Source organism: Trichoplax adhaerens, genomic scaffold, assembly GCF_000150275.1.
Source record: "Trichoplax adhaerens TRIADscaffold_13 genomic scaffold, whole genome shotgun sequence".
Taxonomy (NCBI): Eukaryota; Metazoa; Placozoa; class Uniplacotomia; order Trichoplacea; family Trichoplacidae; genus Trichoplax; species Trichoplax adhaerens.
This window is the reverse complement of record NW_002060955.1, coordinates 708,197-732,950: the sequence shown is the minus strand read 5'-3', so window position 1 is coordinate 732,950 and position 24,754 is coordinate 708,197. Positions and strand designations below refer to the sequence as shown.

The window sequence follows — 24,754 nt, the reverse complement described above, 5'->3', positions numbered from 1 at the left end:
TTTCGTATAATATAATAATCGTGAAAATAATTTAAGCTTTGTCTCACGTTAAAGAGCAATATCGGCTGTCGTTTTTATGATTTGCTGAACATTGGCCCTGCTGTTTATCAAGCTTAGCTATACTTTCAGGTTTGCGTAAACACGCATAAAAATGTGAACAGTAAACATATATGCATCGTGCAAATCTTGCTGTAGGCTTGACAGTCTCCAAGGCTGCTGATAAAATGTTTAATTTCAAATGTTAAAGCAGCTGCAGATATTTACATTTTGTCCAATTCTTGCGCTATCTATATTCTTTGCTTGTGATATACCCGAACATTTTCAAATAATGCTAATAATAGCTTAATTGATATTTATATAATGACGGCCATAATAAAAATTTAAATTTATAGCTTAATTGTGAAAAGTGCCGTAAATCATAGATTTGCATCATTTTACAATTATACTGTAGATTTGCATTTGTGGAAGTATTTTAAATTCGTATATAGCTGTATATCTGGCAATTATGTCCACGAAATTACTGGTATATTTTGACTGCAAAGAATACTGTTGCAAAAGATTTAATTAATTAAATAAAATATCATAATTAAAATAAAAGTTATTAATTTATTTGATCTAGTCTCTACTATTGTCGTCCTTTATTTGATGTTTTAATCATGATACCGTAAGCTGAAACTTTTATCATAACTTGTAACATGAAAAGCGCTTAAGTCGTAACATTTATTATTAGTCAGCTTTTTTTATAATTCTGACATTATTACTACCGCAGTATTACACATATTTACTATATGATAAGGTATCTAACCTAGTGGGAAATACTTGAGTGTAAGACTCCTACTTTAAGATACTGCTTACATTTTCATCACTTTAATAGAGGCTTAATTTCTAAAATCAACTTGAAGAAAAACAGTTAAGGCTCACTAATCTACCTTAAAGTGATAATTCCGTTAAATTTGCAGCAATTGTGACCGTCTCATTTTCTAGTCTGGCACAAATAAACTTATAAGAATTATAGTAAAAGGTCATTAAGAATTTATTATATAATACTTCACTAGATAATGGCTTGAATTTTTATTTCTAAAACGGGATTCTGTCACATGAATGTAGCGTACCCTTATTTTGCTGTCGAGCAAATACCTCTTTAAAATTTAATATAAGTACGATATAATATATATGCTAGGTCAAATTCACTAAGCCAATAATTTAACAAAGTAATAAACTATTGTATAAAGTCATTAAATCATTGCTAATATTAAAGAGATAACTAGTCGTGTTATAAAATAACCAAGTCTGTCATTATTTTGAAAAGTAAATCAGGTCGTCTTTACAATTCATAAAATAACCATTCAATTTGACATGTTACTAAGAAGTTAATAGCTAATTTATGAAACATATTTTTTTCATAGACGATTTTATAAGCGTTCTTAGTGACTTTATAAAACAATCAATTGGATGGTAATTTTGTAAAATTACAAAAAAGTCGATAGTTAATTTATAAAATATTTTTTTGAAGGTAATTTTATAAACATTCTTAGTGACTTTAGACAATAATTATGATCAATTAGATATCTTTTTTATAAAGTTGCCATCTGACCTGCTTCACTTTATAAAATGCCTACTCAGTAAACTTGACTTAGTATACGCGTATTCTCGTATACAAAAAGTATAGCATGAGCATATTTCTTACAATCATTTTATACCGAACAGAATTATAATTGAAAAGAAGTTTTAAAGATATCAAGCACGTCTTGCAAATACAGCAAAGACAATAAATAATAAGATTTCTTGTATCATCTGTGAATGAATAATTGTATTTAGAATATGGTGAAAGTTTGTTATTAATAACTGTAGACTATTCGTACAATTATGTTACTTTATTAGCTATTCATCGTCGATATTCCATACTTGTTTCTTTGTAGGTAAGACTTGTATAACTGCGATGACCTACAATTTTTGTCTAATTATTTATTAGAAATTGCGTTGCCTCCAATAGATTAGCTCATGAAAAAAGTTTCCTAGATTTATAGGAAAATGGCGCTGTTATATAAAGACAAGAATAGGAAAATCGTCTTGTGATACGTTTACACGAAAATTTTCCTTATGTTCTGTACGAGACCAGATGGGATAATACTTGTCAAAAATAATCACAATGTCTAGAAATAATATAGGGAAACGATAATTTCTCACAAGCGTTTTTTAAGATTTAAAGGAAATTGTATTTTATCTAATTGATATTATAATTATGTCAAACTAGTCTAGCCATAGAATAATGCATGATACCAGCTGAAAGCTATGCGAAATAAGATGTGGCGTTAGAAGAATCATGAATAAATAATTAGTCACGTCTTTGTCACCTAAAGCCAAATTTCTAGGATGTAAAGATTACGAGTGATCATTTCCTGGTCATAGCTAATTCGTGGAAGCTCTAATAAATCGTTCTAATAAATGCATGTACAGGAAAAGGAATAAAATTACTGATATTCATCACGGCTATGACTTTAAATAATCCGTAATTTACTGCTCTGCAATAATTCTGATCCGTAGAAATCAGGCAATAAAATCGATCAGATAGCCCAAATATCATCAATAAATGGGTATAAATTATTATTGACTCATAGATATATATTTGCTACATAAACGCAATGGATTAATTTTTGTATCATAGTTAATTTATTGGAAAAATTTAATTCATGAACCCTAACAGTTTACATACAATTTGCGCAGTCTCTTCCCGTTTTTAACTAGGCTAAATGCCATGCATAGCTGAGTTCACATCACATGGTTAGTTCCTAATTAAAATGATAAATTATCTTTGTTTTTCTATCATAGTTGATTTATCCAGCCTGTAGGAATAAAATCATGAGCAAATCGTATGACAGATCGATCAAAGGCTATTAGTTTTTATTGTCTTAGTTTTCTGTAAAGTAATAGCCATTATGCACTACATTAGCGGTTGAGAAATCAATCTTCATTTCTTTTATTACAAAATATTGAATTAAAACCTTATATCTATCTTTATCACAACTAATAAACTATTTAAATAGTTTAAATCATTTCATTGAATAAAATTTTTAAACCTATTATTTGGTCTGATTTTAATCACATCTACGAACTTTATTATCGTCGAAGATCATGGCCATTTTCTCTTTGTTTTCATGTACATCTAAAAACTAAATAAAGAATTGGATACTTGGTTATTATACGGTGAGCAATATTGAACTATAATTCAAAGTTATACAGTAAGATTTCAATGTTTAACGATTATTAATATACGGGTAGTATTGACATAAAGTAAATAGATTTTATTATTAAATTGTAATCAGGTAGTGGGTGGTGAAAGTAGAAGAAAACGAATAGCGTTGTCAACAACCGACTTTCCTATTGTTTATATAATTTATGTTGATTTTGCGTATAATATGATTATTACAGTCTGTACTCCACGTATAATCTAAATTAATATTGAAATACAATTTCATGAAGTCCAGGGTACGAATAACCCATAAGAATGTATTTACGAAGATAAAACCCATAAGAATGTTTTTACGAAGATAAAACTTTTAATGTGCGCCTACTGTACATTCATATACAGTTTTGACTAGAGTGAAGTCTTAGATATTTCTGAAAATAGTGGAGTTTATAATATATATTATTCTGTCCTCAAAATATTTTTTACAATCATAGTTATATTTTAAAATCATCAAAAATTACTTTTAAGTCTTTAAAAAATTAGAAGAAGCTCTTCAACTAAATCGTAAATTCGATTGATTTCGAAATTAGCGTATCTGACGTAAAATTTCTACATCTTACAAATTACTTTTGTAAATCTCACTATAACCCTGCGATAGATATCCTACATCTTCTATTAATAAAAAGAGTAATTTCATTTTACACATATTGGAGCTACCTATATATCAGTAAAGTTATAATTACACCATAGAACAGAAATGAAATCTCTGATAAATAATATCAGGTTTGTAATCATAATATTATAAATAATAAGTCATTTCTGGAGGATCGTAATAATAATTTTAAGATATCTAACAGTAATTTGAATCTGGCTTAGCTTTATGTCTGTAAACAGGCATGCATGGCTGAAAGATCATACGATTAATTACTTTTCTATTTATAATAATATTTAATTTTCTTAAGATATATTTTCTTTTTGGCTTTAAACTTGCATTTTTGATACTAATCTTTAAATCTTACACGTTATCAACGTTCTACGACTCCGCTACTTGCGGAGGGTTGATAGTTTTTGAGTATTATAGAGATGCTATTGCTGTTATTTATGAATAATATCACTTTTACAGCTTACTAAGACAACATATACGCTTTATCGTTTTCTCTGTTACTTAAAGATCTAAAATTTTCGAGTTTAATGATTTATAAATAGCCTATCATTTTCATATGATCTATCAGAAGGAGAATAATTACCTTAAAACTATTGCTATCATTTTCTATTACCATACGAAATACATACTACTTTTTCAGATGTATACAGAATAAATTACTAATGTTGTTTGTATTTGATAGAAAATGAGAGCTATTGGCGCATCCAGCTAGAAGCGGTATGTTATTTGATTTTTCTTTTATCTATAAAGATCATGCTAATAAATGAATTTATTTCTGACTTATACACACTAAAAACTGTACTTCAACGTATTTCTAATCAAAAAATTAATCTGTATTCTGACGAACAGTTGAAAAACAGTCCAACTTTTATCTTCTATTTTATACAATAAGGAAGAATATTCGTATATTAAATTTGAAGTAAGATGAGAAAATAAAATTTGATTTTGTGCTCTCTAAATGAAATACAAAGAGTCTGATTTTGTTCGCGAGGTACAGATGTTATAGAACAAAAAAGTGATTTCTAAATTATACAATAAGAAAATGTCAAGATTTGTAGACAAATAAGGTGCTGATCACAAGATCCCAACAGTCATAACAATAAAATTAATCATGATCTATTGTTACCGTATGGTTAAATCAATATCATATCGGCCGAATAATAGATAAGATTATTGTTGAATTACTTTAACAACCAATCAGCTCATTTGCCCTTCAACAATAAAATCTCTCCCGATATAATAGCCTATCCAAGTGGAAAATACTTTAATTATTATGATCGTCGCGATGTTATTGTTCCATAGTTATTCATCTATCGACTCTACTTAACGATTGGAGTAGAAGTGGAGAGAAGGGCATGACCAAGAATAGATGCTATTCTTCATATGGCTAGTTTCTTGAAAGAAAAAAGGCTGGGAACAAGGTGGTATATTCAATCATAGCATCAGATCGTATAGATTATTATCGTCTGCATCATAACATGATCTTTTATTGACGCATGTTGTTGTACAAGCAAATCGATAAAGAAAAATGGATAGAAAGGTCTACGTAGCTAAATTTGACTATCAAAATCCGTACGATGGCGAAGAATTAAACATGTTAAGCTTTCAACAAGGTGATCGATTTTTATATGTGGACCATCTTACTGACGAATGGGTTGCTTTAAAACGAATCGATACAAAAGAAATTGGTTTAGCTCCGTCAAACTATGTTGAGGTAGGTTCATACTTCCTAGGATTTGGTGGATCAATATTTTTTGAACTTATTGATATAGTTGTCTGTACTCTGCGATATCTTGAAGTAATTTTAAACTAGTAATGCATAGAATAGAAATCTTTGGTACGTGGATGCTAGCTTTGCTAAGATTGATTTAGATAAGGAGAAGCTACTGTTTGGGATTGCATCGTACGAAAAATTTTGCTATTATATCAAATTGAGACTGTAGCTTGCCGTGATAATTAATTAATAATCACAATTTACTGTATTTAACTGCCCAAAATGCCAATAAAACACCCGATGAACGACGTTAACGACAACATGGATATGATTTTCATAGGATGATTAGAGTTTATTGCTAGATTATTTAAGCATTCGTGCTGCTTAGACTGCAAAATAAATCTTTTCCGCTTAGCAGCTTTCTTTACCTTTAAACTTTTGAGAAAAAGACTTAAAACTAAGATGAAAGACAAGGTCTTGTATGCTTTTGGTAATCTGCTGTCAAAAAATCATTCTATCCGCATCAATTAATACACCTAGGCTAGTGAGAAAAGTATTAACTAGAACTTCGATTGCATTTGAAATCCATTCTATGTATTATTTGATCGACAGACTGCTTTTGAATGCTAAAAATGCTGTAATTTTAAAATTGACTTTTCTTGAGCTCTTCATTCCTTATTCTTGTGGCTTTTGTATCAGGAATAAATCAGATCGCGATATATGTGACTAAATAATTGTACAATGTTTCTCTTTAATCAGTAAGCTAAATTTCAACTATCCAATCTTCTTTCTTAGACAGTAGATGGCGATAGTAGAAAGAAAGGCAAGTTGAAGGCCAAAACTAGATCGTTGTCGGAGGTAAGAGATAAAAATTTCCACGATATGAAATTTATCCTTGCAATCTTAGACATAGCCCCTATTAGCTTACATCAGTTATAAAGTTCTGAACTACTCAGATCTAACACATAGAATGGCTAGAGTACTATTTTATAATTATAGATTAACATCTTTGTCAAGAGAAAGTTTCCCTATTTATTAATTCTAATAAAATAGCATCGTTCCTACTTTGTTGACTAAACAGTGCCAATTGTTTATTTACTTTTCATATGCAAGTATAGTACATATGGCCTATTTAATCCTGATAATGTAGCAGTAGTTAATCAATATCTTTTAATTTATTGGCCAAATGATCAAATCATTACATTAAGTCGATATTAACATAGAATAAACATAATCAAATGTTTTTCAGCAATTCAATTGAATGTTAATATCATCTATAGGGTTGGCATGCTGACCCAAATCATATCGATCTGACTAAAAATTCGGAGTTAATCGCACGCGATATTAGCATTGGCAGTAAAGCGTAAGTTAATAAACTGTTATTAAATATGATTGGTGAAGGGCTAATGAGCAAACATCAGAAACTTAAAATTTTGTCATTTAGTTACTTACTCGCAGTAACTCGATTTTTGATTCATTTAATCTTAAATAGCAGCTTGTCTTAGATTCGTTTATTTTGATAGTTTAACTAAATATACTTGATCCATTAACAATCAATATGATATAACAGGAAGAGATTTACTTGTAACAATACCCGTTGATTAGTAAACTAAACCATCACCGACTTCAATTTAATTCTGAATAACTTGATTTAAATACATTCTAGCGGTGATTTAGTAGAAAAGCCGCCCGAATGGAAGAAAATGGTTTTATCAAGGCAGCGAAGAGTGCACAGTCTTGATGATGATAATATCGATTTAGAACTATCAGCCAAATTAAATGCAATGGCAAAAAAAGTTGATGAGGTAAGCAACAAAACATTTCCATTTTTACCTTCATACAAGACAAACAAAATATAGTATTCTTTTTAGGACGAAACAATTTTTAACTTTTATGCGAAAAATAGAGCTAATCATTCTGAAACTATGAGTTCATAAATATAGTCTTGCCATCTAGTTTACTTCGTTAAACAGTACAGACAAATCATTGTCAAATTTAAAATTTATCAATTACTATCACCAGACGGCATTACAATTTACAACTAATGGAGAATTTCAGATATGGGCGAAAATAATTAAATTTAAGACAAATTTTAATTAATTTTAGTATGCTAAATCTGTAGTAAATGGTTGGAATTAAATATAATGCGACAGTTGAAAAAATTCTTAATCGTAAGAATCGCTAACCGTGCCCAGATTCTAATAATACTTATTTAACAGCTATATAACCTTTCGTAATTTGAGTTTATAGTTTTAAATACCGGTATGAAATTAACCAAAATACACAGACGAAGATATTAAATTAATATTTACGATAAGGAAATGACCTAATTAAATATCTAAAATGATTCTTAGTATTATCGGGCATGAATATTCGCTTGATAAGAGGATGCAATGATGAAAAGCTTAAAATACGGCATATATTGCCGCAAGGAAACTGATAAATGCCATCAACGTTCGAATCCTTGAAAATATACTTGTAGATCTTGCATTCCTACCCTCCAACCGTATTCAAAGGGTAAACTTCCTACATACAGTAATTTCACTAGATCTAAGACGTGGTACACGGAAGTACTTTATATAAATACTGTAAAACTATTAGCATTAAATCTAATTAATCTCGAAATTCTCTTAACTTTACAAATTACGGTATTATGTACCATAGCTGTCGCACCTATACTACTCCAATAAAGCCATTCTTGGAGTAGGACTTTATCCTAGGGAGATTTTGATAGAGCTTCTTATAAATTTAAATCTTTCAATGGTACATAAATCCTTGTTACGTGATTTCAGCTTAGTATTAGTGTGAGGATAACTAGTAGACTAATATTGAGCCCGAAATATGATGTCACATGTAACAGTGTTGGTATGAAGATTCCGAGTAAGTTAAAATTCTTCATGGCTACGATAGCTATTACTAATGAAGCATCAGGGAACTAATTACCCATCGAAATTCATTATTAGGCATAACTCCTTCGAAGCTTTCGCTTATGGATACTAATTAAACATTTATGTAATAGTTTATTCAGGATATTTTAGCTAAAGCTCTAAATAAGTAGTTTATTAAGCTGGCCAGGACAATCCAGATGAATAGCTTGCTGTATAAAACAAAACTATGACAATAACCTTAACAGGATCCTCCGGGTATCAGGGCGATTCCTCTTTCAGCATGTTATAGTTAAACTTAGAAGGATACAATAAAGTAACATACAATATACCGTTGTTTTCTCATTTAAAATTCCTTTTATTTAATCAGCTAAAGCTTTTCTTACGATAGTTTGAACTTTATCAATTCCTTTTATCTACTCAGCTAGTGCTCCTTTTGCGATAATTTAAAGTGAATTAATTACTTTTATCTAATACTCCATTTGTGATTATTTGATCTTGATAGTCGTAGCAATTCCATCGTTTCTTGAACTTTAGCAAACAAATTCAAGATGTTATCTAAAAGACTTTCAGTATTTGATTGAGCCACTCCATTTTTATATTTATCTCCTATTAAGGCTGATAGAATTCAAGAAGAAGAAAGAGATAAACCAGAATTCTTAAAGATCAATTTGAAGAAAGTGGACAAGATTTACTACTAACATCAAAAAAGTTAAAAATATATTGCTCGATAAGACGTGCTAAAATTGTATAGAAAAAGAAATCAAATTAAAATACCTTCGAGTACATGACATAAGGTTGTAGATTAGCCAGCCATATGATATATTATTTCCGGATCTACTGGACTTGATCAGCTTGGTGATTTCGTATGCAACCAGAAAGTAAGAATTTAAAACAGTCTTTCGTCAGTGTATAGCGCCTGCGTAAAATTGTAGATTGGCATGCTATACAATCTCATCATAATATAATACTAATTTATAACGACATTTTCCAGATGTTAATGGTTTTTATCGGTCAAAATGACCATTGCAATAGCAATAATCAGAAGAATGTTCATGAATTTATATATATATATATATTTGTACGAATGCTCGTATATATCGTAAAAGTGAAATTTAAATATCCACGGGCGTTACTTGTGCAGGTAGTGTTAAGATTTAAAGTTCTACTTTGGTCAATAGCTTATAATTCAATATTTCACTTTTAATAATAGCAAAATCCATTTTAGCTTATAACGGAAAATTTGTTAGCGAAGCTAATATCAGCCTTGTGATGTTAAAATGCTCAGCTTTGCAATCGATTCAATTGTTTTTGTAAGCATTTAAACATGAAATTTCATGCTGGGTACTAAAACATAGAGAGTTCGCTGTTGCAGATATTCAATATTTGATATTGCGCTGATAAATAAGTTTACTGGTTTTACATAACATCAATTCTGATGCTATTTAACGATTTCTTGTATCTAAATGGTAGTTTTGGTGCAAATTAAATCATTTACCACTAGAGATTAATTAAAGTCGTGTCAAGCGATAGAATTAATTAATTTGTGCCTTTACGAATAGGTTTTAATCTTAGATGCTTTAAAATTACGGCCAATAAAAAAAATGATTAATTTAAAGAAAAGAATCGCGTTTTAATTGTATAGATTATCGTAATGGCAATTACAATTGAACTTGGCTTTGTTTTAATTCTAACGTAATATTAAATTATAATTGATAAAGTTGCACAACGACCCTACTGTTCCATGCCACTCATCATTCAGCTGATATAAGATTTGCCTATGGCAAAAATAGCTGATTAAAATAACTTTAAAGGTCACTGATATTCTTTTCTTTTATCTATTCATATTTAATGACCTTAACTGTTTAGTTGATCTATGGGCTTATTAAATCAATCGACCCTACCCGCATTATCTCTATTCATTTACATATAAGCTTTTTATCCCACCGTCCTTGGTGCTGTTATCATCGTCTGGATCTGAACATAGCGTAATTTAACTTGGTACATCTTACATTTATCTTCCGTATTAAAAACAGATAAGATTATTAATTATATTACACAGCTTACTTATATTCCATTAAGCTTGTTTTTATTTACTATAATACTGGCACTTCGTTAACGATTTTTAATCAACTTAGCAAGTAACAAAACTAGTTACGAAATATATTTGTTAAAGCACAAAACATTACTTTCGATCTAGATCATTTATGTATAGTTTTTTATAATTTAATTTTATAGCGAACTATACAGTATGGTAGCTCACAGATAATTTTTATATACATATAGTTGATTACTTTCTAACGTAAGCCTTGCCGTTTAATGTCAGCGGCAGTTTTCATAATCTGGATGACTGAGATTATTTTGTACACATATGTGCCAGTATATTAGTTAATGAAGCCATCCTTGAATGGTATAGATAGTAATGGATACTCCTCTTATGAATAGCAATTTATTACGTATCCAATAATGATAGATTTCGATATATAGGTAACATCTGAGCTTTCTATAATATGACATTAATATAATTGGTTAAATTGTGCAATCGTATATGCTATGAATTGTAAGTTACTACAAGTAAATATTACGATAGCTTAACTACAAATGCTTTATTATGACTACAGATAGTACGCACTGAGATTAATTCTTAATTGTATACGGAGTTACTACCACCATCTCCTCTTTGATATCAAGATAAAATCTTTCTAATTTAGTTTTAATCAAGCTCTCATCAATCAAACTTATATGTACCAACATAGTGTGGCATTTAATCGATATTTGCTTTCATGTTAAAGCGCTAACACCACTTTTCTCAACCTTCAGTTTTATTAACAATAACTTAAAGGCACTATAAAGCATAATGTTATTATAATGATCTTTTTCTATTAATTTCAGTAATCAGAAATGATGACATTACGCTAATGAAAATATTAATAGACAGTTAACTGCAAATAAATGAATGCGCATTGCCAGGAAGCTTAATGAAATAGTGAGTTATAAATGCACTAAATTTTTGTTTTAAGGGTAGTAAAGAATTCGTATAAGCAATCGAAAGCTTCCTTTAGACATGCTATGCCAATATAATCAGATTTAGACTTATTTACTATCGATTAAAGAGAAAATAAGGTAGCATTTTGAATTATTACTATGAATATAAGAAACTAAATATATCGTACGACAAGTTCTAAGAATAGAATCAACTTTATGGTATTAACTTGTTTAAAAAATCTCTCGAGAAAAAAATAGCATAATGTATTCGCATTATCTCAGTTAAATCACGCTTAGGTAAATAAGTATAATTTTAGCGTATTTATTATTCCATAATATATTATGGTTCATTTTTTTGTTTATTATTGACATAACGTCTGAGAATTAAAATTTATAACATGAATGAGAGACAAAGCCGCTGCTTATGAGAGAAGACTGTAATTCTAATCATTAAGGGTCTGTGAACATATTGTGATGAAGGATTGGAGATTGATTGTTGTCATTAAAGCTAGTACAAACTTAACGTATTTCGCTAAAAGCTTTATTCGCATTTACGATTGCTTGAGGCTATAGTAAGCTATTAGTTGTTATTTAGGTTACTATCGGATTCGTCAGACAAATCTTATTTGTAAATGACCACTATAACAATTAAAAGACTAGAATAGCAATATCAAAGAATTAAATTGTCTTGCATTTCTTTTCAAGCTCGAAAATAAAGTAATGCCAATTTTAACCGTCAACGATAATTGTGTTGATGTAAACAGCTAATCATATGTGAAGGTGCTAGTCGTAAATAAGAGAGGAGTCTAAAGGGTAAGTGAGAAAATTATATTTTATTTTGAGAATTCATTTCATTATCAGTTTGAAATAGCGATACAGTAGTACCTCCTTCTATTGAATTTCACAGTAATACAGTCATGGAAAGTTTAAAGCCGATCAACTTTCGACGCTCTTTTACAAACTTTAAATAAGCTTGATATTATTGATATTAATAACTGTCTAAGCAAACCCTAATGCAAGATCTACGTTGCCTAATTTATCCGTATCTTATAAGTTATAGAATCAAATCTAGCATTATTTCATCTTTTGGTATATATTATTTAATTGATCTTTCATCGATTTTGGGAAAACGTAGTTTAATGTAACTATTATTCTATGATCATAAATGTAATTTTAGTTGATATTGATAGTTAAAAAAAATCAATCATAAGCATTGGTCTTTCTTGAATAGCAGTGATCATAAGTATAGTTACAATCAAAACTAGCAACTTTAATTCGTAAATAAGAAATGACTTTACTTTACTGCGTTAGCAATCCTATGTCTAGTACGTAAGTTGAATACATTCTAAACAAAATAAATATGTCTATTTCATATCAATAGCATACACATAGGCTGCTATATTACTCATTCAATCAAATATCAAGTATCTTCAATGATCATGTTAGGGATTGACCTAACAAGTACATAAATGTACGAAACAACGTTGGATAGGCAGTAATAATTTGCTACACTTGATATAGCATATTTACTATCAAAGCAGTAAATAGTTTCTAGCCATTAAACAATAGCTAATCAAATTTTATATGTAAAAAGCATAAATGGAAGGGCCTTCACTAGTTAAACATCAATAGATGCACTTCATTAAATCTTAATATAAAACCTTTTTATGATTTTGAATATCTTTCAGAATATGATAGATACTTTTTATTTAAATCATACAATCACGAATTCTTTTCCCAGCGGGTTTGATAATAAAGCTGTTAAATTTGGATGAACGCTGAACATCCTTGCCAAATATGATATTAAATGCAGTATCTCAGCATATCGTGCAAATTCATAAATTTATTTAGCATCAAAATTAAACTGTAAAGGGGTGTAAAAGTATATAGTTTATTACTGATGATGAAATGTTTCTTAGCGTTTTCATTATTAAATCAGTAAAACTGTATTCTTTTCAAATAATTACTGAATATTTAAGAAAGAAATGTGTCTGAGCCTACTTAATGTTACAAGAGTAAGAACTGACTTTGCAATTTTATTCACGTGTCATTGCATAATTACAACAGTATGATATTATAAATTATACACACAGGTTATGTAAATAGATAAATAGATTCAAAAATGCAAAATTAACATACTCCCTGTATCTTTCTAATGAATTGTCTGATATTATAGCTGTAGCATGTGCTTAGAGGAAAGATAAATAATGTTTAAGTGTAGTAAATGTACGTAATAGTATACACAAATACTGCTAGCATCTGAACTGTGGTAAAGCGTATATTTGAACTATTGCATTAAATTGTGTAAGAAAGCACACAGCAAGTAACCGGAACCGCATCAATTACTAATGTTCTTTAATTAATGGTATATTTGTTAAAGCTTAACTTACACAGAGTAGCATTGACTTATGCCATGAATAATCATAGTAGAAGGGAGTGGATAATTTTTTTTGCGTAATCCTAGACTAGACAACAGAGCAAGAAATTTAACTTGTAGCTTTACAGTCAAACGAACGATCTAGGTCACTTTATTTTTTTACTATTGATTAGTTTATTATTGGATTCCGGTAATTAGAATCATTACATTAATTATAATTATTATTTATTAATATATAACACGACAGTGTCTATTTTTATCTAATGACACTTCATAGTACTATAATAATATATTTCGTCATATTTTAAATTTTTACCTGCAGTCTAAAAATATAGCCACCATACTGGATGTTAGTAGAAATACAAATAGGCCGTTATTAATTTTTATCAATTAAAGTCATAAAGCAGCTGATTTGTTTCCGCTTTCTTTAATGATGGCATAAAAAAGGTATAGAAATCGTAAATTTGGAACAAATTATTTTAAATTTATACTGCGTGGGTGGATCACTTGACGAGCTATAAGCATAAAACACTAAACAATCATTTATTACGAAATTTAGTTTGTAAGTGTCACAACTCAGTAGTTGAAACTAGAAAAACTTAAGTTAACTTAAAGCCACAAAGTCAAGTTTTGAACTATAGTCGTTAACAAAACTTATGTTAATTTTAAGAGAAACCCTAGTTATATACAAAACATCGGTGCATAAACATACTATTATTGCTATCTCTATATCTTAATTTAGATTTTCATCACTCTACTAAATAAATAAATAGATTTTTCTATGTTATCCCACTTTTTCTAAGACTCTTGTCTAGAACAACATAAGGCGACTATAACATTAAACATATAATCATTATCGTAATATCAAAAGACTCTATTAATAGTTTTACTATATTTAGTCTCAGTAAGGTATCGGTACATCAGCTAATACATAAGGATCTTCTAAATATATAAATGTCCTATTTTAAGACCTATTTTACTTAAGTAAATTTTAATGTCCAAAATTATAAAATTTATACTTAATAATACTAATGGTACTATAGCAGTACGTTATAAGAGTAAGTGCTTTTATATCTTGCTTACGAACTATTTATCCATAAATGTACCTTATTAGCAGGAAATAGTTAATTACTAATATTAATTCCTACGTATTCACAATTGTTAAATAACACTTTTAAAAGAAATTGAATACAACGCAGAATTCTAGTAAAAATATTAATAAGTGACTTGTAGCGTAAATACAATGCCTTGATCTAATTAATTACCTTAAGTATCATTTATCATTGTATTTATCATTTTAGTTACTCATTCATATTTCTATACGTTTCTATACCAGTAACATTGCATTAGATACAATAGTATAATACTACTGCTAATAATTAACAAAAATAACGAAAATAGAAGTCAGTTCCTTAATTTACAGCCTTTAAATAAAGTAACCGAAAGCTAAAATTAAAAAAACAAGCAATCTCCTATTAACACATAATAAAAATAAAGGTGAACGGTAGTGGCCTTTACAATATGGAAAGCATTAATATAAGGCAAATCTTTTGATAGAGTTAGTTCAAGCCATAATCAGTATTAGGGAATTTTGTGCTACTTGATTCTTATATCTAGCTGAGATTGTATTATAAGATAGACAGTAATTAGTGAAGTATATTCTACAGTGTCTCTAAATCTTTCTTTAAATCTATTATTCTAATGTATCTATACATTTCAAGTTATTTGATAGATTTCAAGATAGTTATCGCTTCGCCAAATGGATAATAAAGTTAACTGATATCATTTGATGACCTAAACAATTTATTAAAACACACTATTAGGCTTAAAAATTGGCCTGATAAGTTTTGGTACAGGTATAGTCCATAAAATCGAGCAACGTTATCCGAAGTAGTAACTAGTTGGATTATATAAATGAGCCAATGATCAATCAGGTAGCAAGGTATAATTTGAAGGGTATAAAATTGGTTCCTGTTATTTGAGTTTTCGGAAATTTTTCAAAGAGACAGAATACTGTACATACAATATAGAGAGATAATACCTCTCAATGAATCGCATATCTTAGATGTTTTATCGATTCAACGGTGAATTTCAGTTTATTTAATTAAGCATAGTAGCATGAGAGCAGAATGGTAAAATGTTATAAATGAAAGGCTGATTCAACTACAAATAATATCAGACGGTCAGTAGGTCATTCATTTGCAAAGTTGATTTTACAGTATAGATAGTATCTGGGCAATAAGGTTGAAACTAATTATTACTTAAAGCTATTGTACAAAGTATAGACTAAATGGGAGATTAAGAAAATCCTAATTAGATATTAATTACAGCTATCACATCGAAAATCTGTACGTGGATTTTCGTTTTGTTGCAGCGCCGCTAGACATAGCATTTAAATATTCATATCGCATCTGTGGAAACATAATTAAGGCTAATAGCTAAGTAATTTTAAATAATCTGCACATCTAAAGATAATTATCTATCATTTAATGTAAATAAAACTTTCATCTTTATTCAATTTACGCACTTGTAGTCATCAATTTGGCGAGCTATCAATAAAAATTAGAATACATGTATGTAATAGAAGTGTGAATATTATTCACTTACTCTCTTAGAATTCTAAATTTTCTCATTTTAGTGTATTAGCGGTAGAGTAAATAATTTAACTTTGCATATAGAGTATTTAAATTTATATAACTCAAGATTACTTCAGATGGATGAAAAATTATCGAATTGGCATTATCATATAAATACGGTAAAATTTACGTATTTACGTGTATGACATGAGTAATAAAACTAACATTCATTTTAAATTGATTTTTGATCATATCTTTGCACACGGATAAACTGTATTACGATGCTGTAACTTTCTATGTACTAGTTTTCAACTATTTATCAAGATATTTAAGCTTTCAAATATGTTTTGTTTTTGAACTTTATGTGCAGTTAATACTATGCAGAAAATTCACATTTTAAGACATCTCTGTGAATATCATTTTACCATGGACATTTTATCCTTATTATCCTTATAAATTATTCTATCTTTTAAAGTCACTATAATTTGGTTATTTGTTGATTATCTCCTTTTTTGAGCAACTGTGGTCCATTTTTATCCAATACTCAGGCAAATAATCTTCGAAAACATTAATTCTCGGAAAATCTAAACTTCCAGCAAAGACAAATAATTTCAATTATCAGCTAATAATAACATTGAAATCCCATTTCCAGATATTAAATACCCAATTATACAAAAACAGTAGCAATCAACTTGACATTTGTATCTATATGTAATAAAAAAACTACAAGGCCGAAAATGAATGTTAAAATCCACTTAAAAAATTACTATTTAATAAATGAGGAAGAGATTTAATATTAATATCTATATTATATTTGCTCGTTTATGTATTCCTACATCTTAAAATTTCTCTCTTTCTTTCTATTCTTATATATAAATGCCTTAAATTTTGTGTGTATTTGTATGCTTTATAAATTGATAGCAAATTTGATATGCATAGTCCTGGATAAAGTACTGTTCATTGAGCAATAGAGATATACATTATATTTAGAAGCTATAGGAGAAAATGAATAAGAATAGAGTATAATTTTTGTTTTTGTCTAAGTACCATCAGATACAATAAAATTAATAAATAATGGTCTCCGTATTTCCACATTTTAATTAAGTGAAATAGATCAGTTATGTTCAATAGTCTTTTCAAAAGCTATATTAGATTTATTGCTAACCTAATGTTCATATCAAAACAGAAATAATATATAACAGTAATAGATCCATCTATGATTTATTGTAAATTTAGAACAATCGAATTTATTTTTTATTTTTTGTCATTATAGGAACTAATTTTATATTGAATATCAGTATTAATAACCAAATTTAGTTCTATTTAATTATTTTCTTATTCGATTGATAGTAAATAGTGTTAACAATAATGTTTTACAGTAATTGTATTAAGTTACTTCGTAATAATAAATTTCTAATTCCCTGGCTAATTGGCTGATACTTCCCTAAATAGACTTTATATTAATTGTAGTAAAACTTTTATTTATGAATATATATAAGCGTACGCAAATGATAAAGAATAGTTCGCTTTATTTAACCTTTCGATAAATTGAGTTAATTGAAGATACTTCAGGTGAAAACTGTCATAGTCTCAAGTTGTACAATATTCATGTTGGAAGAAATTTCAATTCATTAATAAACTCAATAAATAATTATAATAGCATCTACATTCAAAATTTTAATTACATTGACATGCTACTAGATATGAACGAAAGCACCCACATAAAATTATATGATTCATAATATTAATAATAAGACAGACTTTATGTCTTAAGCTTTAAATAGCATCGCTAATTTCTTAAACCGCCATTTCAACATTAGGTCGCTCGTGATATTCATTCCTTGATAACCTGATTTGACATTGTTGACTAAATGATCAGGAAGAATCATGACTAATAATCAACAATATCATTCTTATCAGCTTCATCATATGCTCTTTTTGGCCATATTTCTACCCTATGCCAGGTAATTAGCTATTTTATCAAATCATAAACGCCATTGATCATTAAAAACTACAAAGATTGTTTTAAAATTCGTATTTTGTATTTCTTAAAACACTGTAAGCTCTGTCTGCGGATTCTGTTTAAATTGCGTCAATAATTTACAAAGGACTTACTGTTAATAAAGTTCATATTATTAACGTACAAAATTTTTATCTTATTTTATTACAAGTTATGTTAGAAAGCCATGCAATATTTTCTAATTTCTCAAATTGTAAAAACTTTATTTCAGAGATACATTTTTTGAATAGACATTAAACTTACCCAATTGATTAAGCTTCATTTGAAATAATGTTCAAATTACTATAGATATATACCCTTGTCAAAGAAGAGACAAAATTTGTTTCTATAACTTAATAACCAATTATACAAAATTTTACAAGATCATTTAATTAATAGATGTAATAACTTTAGAAAATGTATATGCTCCTATATAAAATATCCTTTGAAATTAAACAAAATCGAATTTAAAGTAATTATAACAGTAAAATTTAAATTGCCAGGAAATGACATTAATTATATATTTATAGTAGACTACAGCAATGTTTTAAAACCAATGCTGCTGCAATTGTGCTACTGGTGAATTCTGAATATATTACATATCCGCATATTATAAACTCTATATTAATAAATTTGATCAAGTAATTCAATATACAATTTAATCAAGATATTGTCTTGTTTAAAATAAATTTCCTTTCTCTCTCAATCGATAGTGGATCTCTTAATCCTTGCAAACTATTAGATCTAACTACAACACAATTTGGCCATTGCAAAAAGTGCCCAATTTTACCTGAACTAATTGATAATGGGATAAAAGCAGGCATACGATTATGTCGTCAAAAATACCGCTTTCACCGTTGGAATTGTAAAACCAATATGGAGTCGTCAGCTATACGATTTCAGGCAATACCAATCGGTAAATTGCGTAATATAACTTATAGACGTTATTATATTAATCTACTTTATTAAAATTCTAATGTAATATCATTTTATATGATTTATGATAAGTATATTGACTACATGCAGATGTACCGGTATAATGCATTAAATTTACTTTTCTAGTTGCAGTTTAGAATCTTATTGCATTTATCGGTTTAATTTTAATAATTATAGGTAGTAAGGAAGCTGCTATAAGAACTGCATATATTGCAGCAACAGTAGCCCGCAATAGCGTAAGGAAATGCTTATCTGGAACAACTCTAAATATCTGTCCTGGTTTGAATGCTAGCACTGGTGAAAATATGCATAAGCATCTTAAAAGATGTCACAGAATATTCGGAATTGTGGAAAGCTTTCTAAATAGTGCTAGAATATCTGATCGTCGTCGTTTAATGGAAGAACACAACCACCGCGTTGCAATTCATGTAATAATTTAGACTAAAATTTAATTAAAAATTTATATCGCATGGATAGTATATGATTTATAATTTCTACTTTAGAGAAAAAAAAACTATAAAATTGTACAGCTTACTATATTTCCGTTCCATAATTTTATAATTTACACTATTAAAAAGGATCTAAGTTGTTACTAGAAAATTTAAGCCATTTTAAGCCATTTTGAAAATCATGCAATTCTATATATATTTATCATCAAACTCTTTTCTAACCTCTTCAAACTGATTTTATTTTCCTTTAAAAATAAGGCAATAAAGAAAATAGTAAAAGTTCATTGCAATTATTTTGGGGAAATGAGCATTATCAGTACCTGCTTCTTTCATATACCGTCAGATAAGGATATAAAACGCATAATAACCAATCTAGTCAAAAAAGCAATGTTTGCGAAATCTTCAGCTAAAGACCCGCAAACTGGACTCAAGACCAAATTGGTAATTAAAATAAACAATTCGAGAGCAAGATTACCTAAACTCAACGAACTAATTTATATTGATCCATCACCTGACTATTGCGCTAAAAACAAGAAATATAGAATCACTGGCGTTGCTGGTAGGCGATGTCATTTGTATGCTAAAGCTGGTGAAATTTCGTGTGAAGAAATGTGCTGTGATTATGGTTATCACATTACCAAATCCACGCAAAGCGTAAAATGTAACTGCCAATTTAATTTAAAAAGTTATCGAGAAAAATGTCAAGATTGCACCAAGCAATACTATATTAGCCGATGTCGAAAAATATTAATAAAGCACAATAGTACAATGTCCCATCCATAATAACAGAAGTTTCTGTAGGTATTTATTCATTTCTCTTTAAATTACAGTAGCATATATGAAAATGTTCTGCTATTTTATCTCATTTGAAATATCCGATACGTTAAGTCTGATTAAGCTAGTACTTAATATCCATAAAGATGCCATATTATTGGTGTTAACATCAATATGAAGTGTGATCATTTATGAAATGAATTAAATTAAGCTTTTAATCGATACCTAAGTATACAAATAAAATTCTGCTATTACCTACTGAACTACTAATGTAGTATAATATATTATTCTAAAGACTTTTAAAAAAAGCTGTTATCCAATTCTAAATATATAATGTAACTTCATCAAAAGTAGAAAAAAATAATAAAATATCCATTGATCCGCATGAGCTGATATAATTGCTTTTAATCCTAAGTTTATCATCATAGACCATTACATATCAGGTATCCTAGCATTCTCCAGAAAATAAGTCTTACTCAATTTGCATATAGGTACGAAATTTTATTACAACATTGATTTATGAATCAGTGAGGTCATTTACTTTGTTTCTGCAACATTAGAAATTAATTATCTATAGTTCTATAAAATCAAATGAAACATGTATTACTATCAGCATGCGGAGCAGATGATAAAATTAAAAAGATTTTAAACTATTAGTTTCGATAATGTAGTAAAGATAACAGTAGCTAGATCTTGCGATATTCACATTATATCATCTAACTCATCCGTTTACAATGGTCAGTGATTAGTATTTATTCCGCTTTCATGCTATTTTATATTGTCGATTACAGTAAGCAATTAAGTATTGAATATCTGGACAATATATTTTCGTTTTAAGGTTTAAAGAGATAACTGGACTCCCTATAAAATAGCTTAGTACAGTAATCGTTAAATAAATTAAATAAATTCTATTCTGATTTGCTGCATTATATGATAATTTTTGTTCTCTTTGCAATTGTACCGTAATTCATTTTAAATTGTTTAGCATCTCAATATAATTACAGTGTCTGCGATCAAGTAAGGCCAATTAACTTGGCTTATTCAACACGGACGATTATCTCTTAACACTGCTATCATTTTAGACATAGAGGATAGTTTCAATAGTTTAGCATTCCATCAGTTATCTATACAATATTTACTATATTATGTTTGATTTTAAACAAAAATATTACTTGGGAATTCGTATTGTAAATAGAAGTACCGATACTTTCTTTCAGAGTATAACGCAACTGTTACAGTGTTAAATACTGTATTACAGTAGAAATAACTATGTTAGGATAATTCTGCTAGACTATCCTTATTTAGTTAACTTCTAATTTGGATATACTGTATTTTAATATAGCACTGACTTTTTATGACAGTGACACTTATACACATACTGAAATTATAATAGTTATAATAGGGAATGCAAATCATCTGCTTACAGTTCGAATCATTGTGATTGTAATTTACTTATGATAGACTGTAAATTATCATGGAAATGTTCCGTGATAGGACATATCGTAATCTGACTATTCTGTATTAGTTATTACATGTCTATGTTCGTAAATACTGTTGTCTGCATTAAGAGAGCAGTAGCTAAAATTAATATCTAATTCAGTAAATGATTCTAATGTTAATTGTATTAACTATGACTCATGAACTATTGAGGAATAGTATATAAATGCAGTATATCGTGAAATAAAGAAGAATTTCCAACTTAGTGTTTAACGTAAAATACGAGGCGTTTAAGTCTTTGTGTAGTCTGCTAGTAGAGCAAAAGTGCTCGTGATAGTGCAGATATCGTTCCTTGATACGTAGTTCAAGGAATTGACTTATTGATCGTAGATTACGTTATCTTGTTGCAAAGCTGTTTTGTGACAGCAACATAGATGCAGTTTAATTGAAATTTTTTTTCATTTGAAGTTTTCCGCTAGTAGTAGCTATCATTTTCTTGACGTCAATAAAGCAGGCATCATATTCATGCTTTTCGCTTTGCTTGGATTATTTTAGAAAAAAAGATTTAATTCATGGATTACCAATCACCACGAATGTGATCGTCGCAGATTTCTGCTCATAAATGTTCAATATTGATTATAATAGTACACTGATGTTTTCACAGCATATAAATTATGAATTTGGCGTCAGCAAGTACAATGGTTGCAAGCTTCTAATTTATCGGCATTCTAAAATAAGAACTGCAACATGTAAGCAGTGAAACAACGATAACTAAAGCAATAATAATAAAATAAATGACTTTAATTACTTGATATGCTGTCAAAGTTTTTATGTATTGAAATCATAAAAGTGCTTTCATTTTAGCGGTATATTTTTAATAAGAGTTAACTTAAATTTGTAATTATTTACTATCGAAGCTGTAGTAAAGGTTTAATTTCGTTTCCTTAGTATATAGAACAAATTGAACAACACGCCTAAGCCTATACTGCATGATAAAGTTGTCTATAGTTATATAAAGTCGTCAAAATATTAGAAGATTAAATGGTTAAGAAACTAATTGAAAAAATATTTGCTTGACATTGCATAATAACTGTCTATGGTCACGTTTTTCAGTTTCAAATTGTAATTAAAGAATTAAGTTATCCTGACAAGACATAGTCGTCATATTTTACAGCCAAAGTGACATTAATAATCGCTATTACACTATGTTAATCATGCGTGACCCCTGCACATCATTGATAATGAAAGTACGAAACAAATGCAGTTTCCACTAAAAGAACATATAGTGCTGTATGTCATGTCGTATATAATTTGCAAATAATATTAATATGACCTCATGCAAACTCTAACAAGTTTGACATATCATAGATTTGTAATGTAAGTAGTATAAACTGCATAAATTCTGCAGCATCAAAGGTAAGACAATGTAACTTTTAATGTAACTGCTACCAATTCAGAATTAAAGTAATCTTTCTTGTTTTTATTTCTTACACACAGGGCAATTGTGTTTTTACTAATATAAGGAAAATTCAACAATATCGTAAAACAATATCGCAAAAGGCATATTAAAGATATGTTCCTTCAAGTCTAGAATAAATGTACTGTGTCCATATTTCGATACAATAGCTGTTTTAAATACCTTAACAGTAACTATTATATTAACGTGCAAAACATAAGCAAAGATATCACGAAACAAATTTCGTATCGTGTTGGGTTACTCGTGGATACTGCTGCGTTTCGTTCAAATGTTGTAACTATTACAAAATTTGTTATAACTTCTAGGAGACTATTATAAAATGTGAAATAAAGACTATTAGACTAGCTTTACGTTTTTCGCATCTACCGTTAACGTATGCTACCACTACATAGAGGTTAGTAGGCTATTACAACAAAGTATTTTGCAGATTCATAGAGAACTATGATCCAGAAAGATGTTATAAATTAACTTTAGCTGCCTCTTTCTATCTCCACTAAAGTTATTTAACTTATACCCGTGACAAATGGGCTAATCAAAGGGATGAACGGAATAATATTTTAGCGTATTCGTTGCGTAATATACATATTTGATAAACAGCGATGAAGGAGTTAGAATGGTTATAACATCCAAGAGAGACAGTACTTCTTCAGCGGCTTTATCGCCGTAGTCTAACACTTGTCCTAGTGGTCAGTTTTCTTGCGATTCGTTACTTTTCATTTTAAGCCAATGCGACACTACGATTACATATGTATAAAAATTTCATTCAACTAATTGGTTGTTTGTTTTTACGGAATATATCTTAGCCAATTACTTTACAGGGGTTTCATATGAAATTATCAGACATTTAATGCGTGGTAAAAGACGTTTGTCAATTCAAATAAATGGAAACGATTTATTTGATATTCTTGATGCGTCTTCTGATTCGACACATTATCTGGACTGTCTGGTTTGCTAAATCTAGACAATACTCATTCGCATCACAAATACTGTACATTGTTATCCCACACGTAAAATAGAGGAAGTTAATTCAGACGCTGTAAGCGTCGAAGTAAATAAATACTATATAATTAAGCACTTCACACTTTTGTTATACACGAAAAGCAATTACAAAACAAAAATACCAAGTAGGCGGTTAGTGTGTATTGAATTCGCATTTTTTATTAATGGATATATTCCGGTGCTGTACTCATGTACTACCGTAAAATTGTATTTAGTAGCTCCTGAATAGACTTTCTGACAATGAATATTATTTTTTATTGGTGGCGGAAGAGGAAATCAATCAATTAAATTAAAG

At 28.9% G+C, this 24,754-nt stretch overlaps 3 protein-coding genes across 3 annotated transcripts; all 3 read left to right on the top strand.

The window, feature by feature from the left end:
• Positions 1-5,379: 5,379 nt before the first annotated feature.
• TRIADDRAFT_60020 (uncharacterized protein) lies at positions 5,380-8,742 on the top strand (the record flags this gene model as incomplete). Its single annotated transcript, XM_002116064.1, has 6 exons — positions 5,380-5,565; positions 6,361-6,423; positions 6,846-6,928; positions 7,232-7,370; positions 8,358-8,445; positions 8,699-8,742. 6 exons carry the CDS (start codon positions 5,380-5,382, stop codon positions 8,740-8,742), a joined length of 603 nt encoding a protein of 200 aa, XP_002116100.1.
• Positions 8,743-18,275: 9,533 nt separating this feature from the next.
• On the top strand, positions 18,276-19,356 carry TRIADDRAFT_60019 (uncharacterized protein; the record flags this gene model as incomplete). The annotated part of the gene is made up of 2 exons (XM_002116063.1): positions 18,276-18,352; positions 19,101-19,356. 2 exons carry the CDS (start codon positions 18,276-18,278, stop codon positions 19,354-19,356), a joined length of 333 nt encoding a protein of 110 aa, XP_002116099.1.
• An 890-nt stretch (positions 19,357-20,246) lies between these two features.
• Positions 20,247-20,450, top strand: TRIADDRAFT_8072 (uncharacterized protein; the record flags this gene model as incomplete). The annotated part of the gene is made up of 1 exon (XM_002116062.1): positions 20,247-20,450. A coding segment is annotated over one exon (204 nt), but the record flags the coding sequence as incomplete, so codon positions are not given.
• Between the last annotated feature and the right edge of the window lie 4,304 nt (positions 20,451-24,754).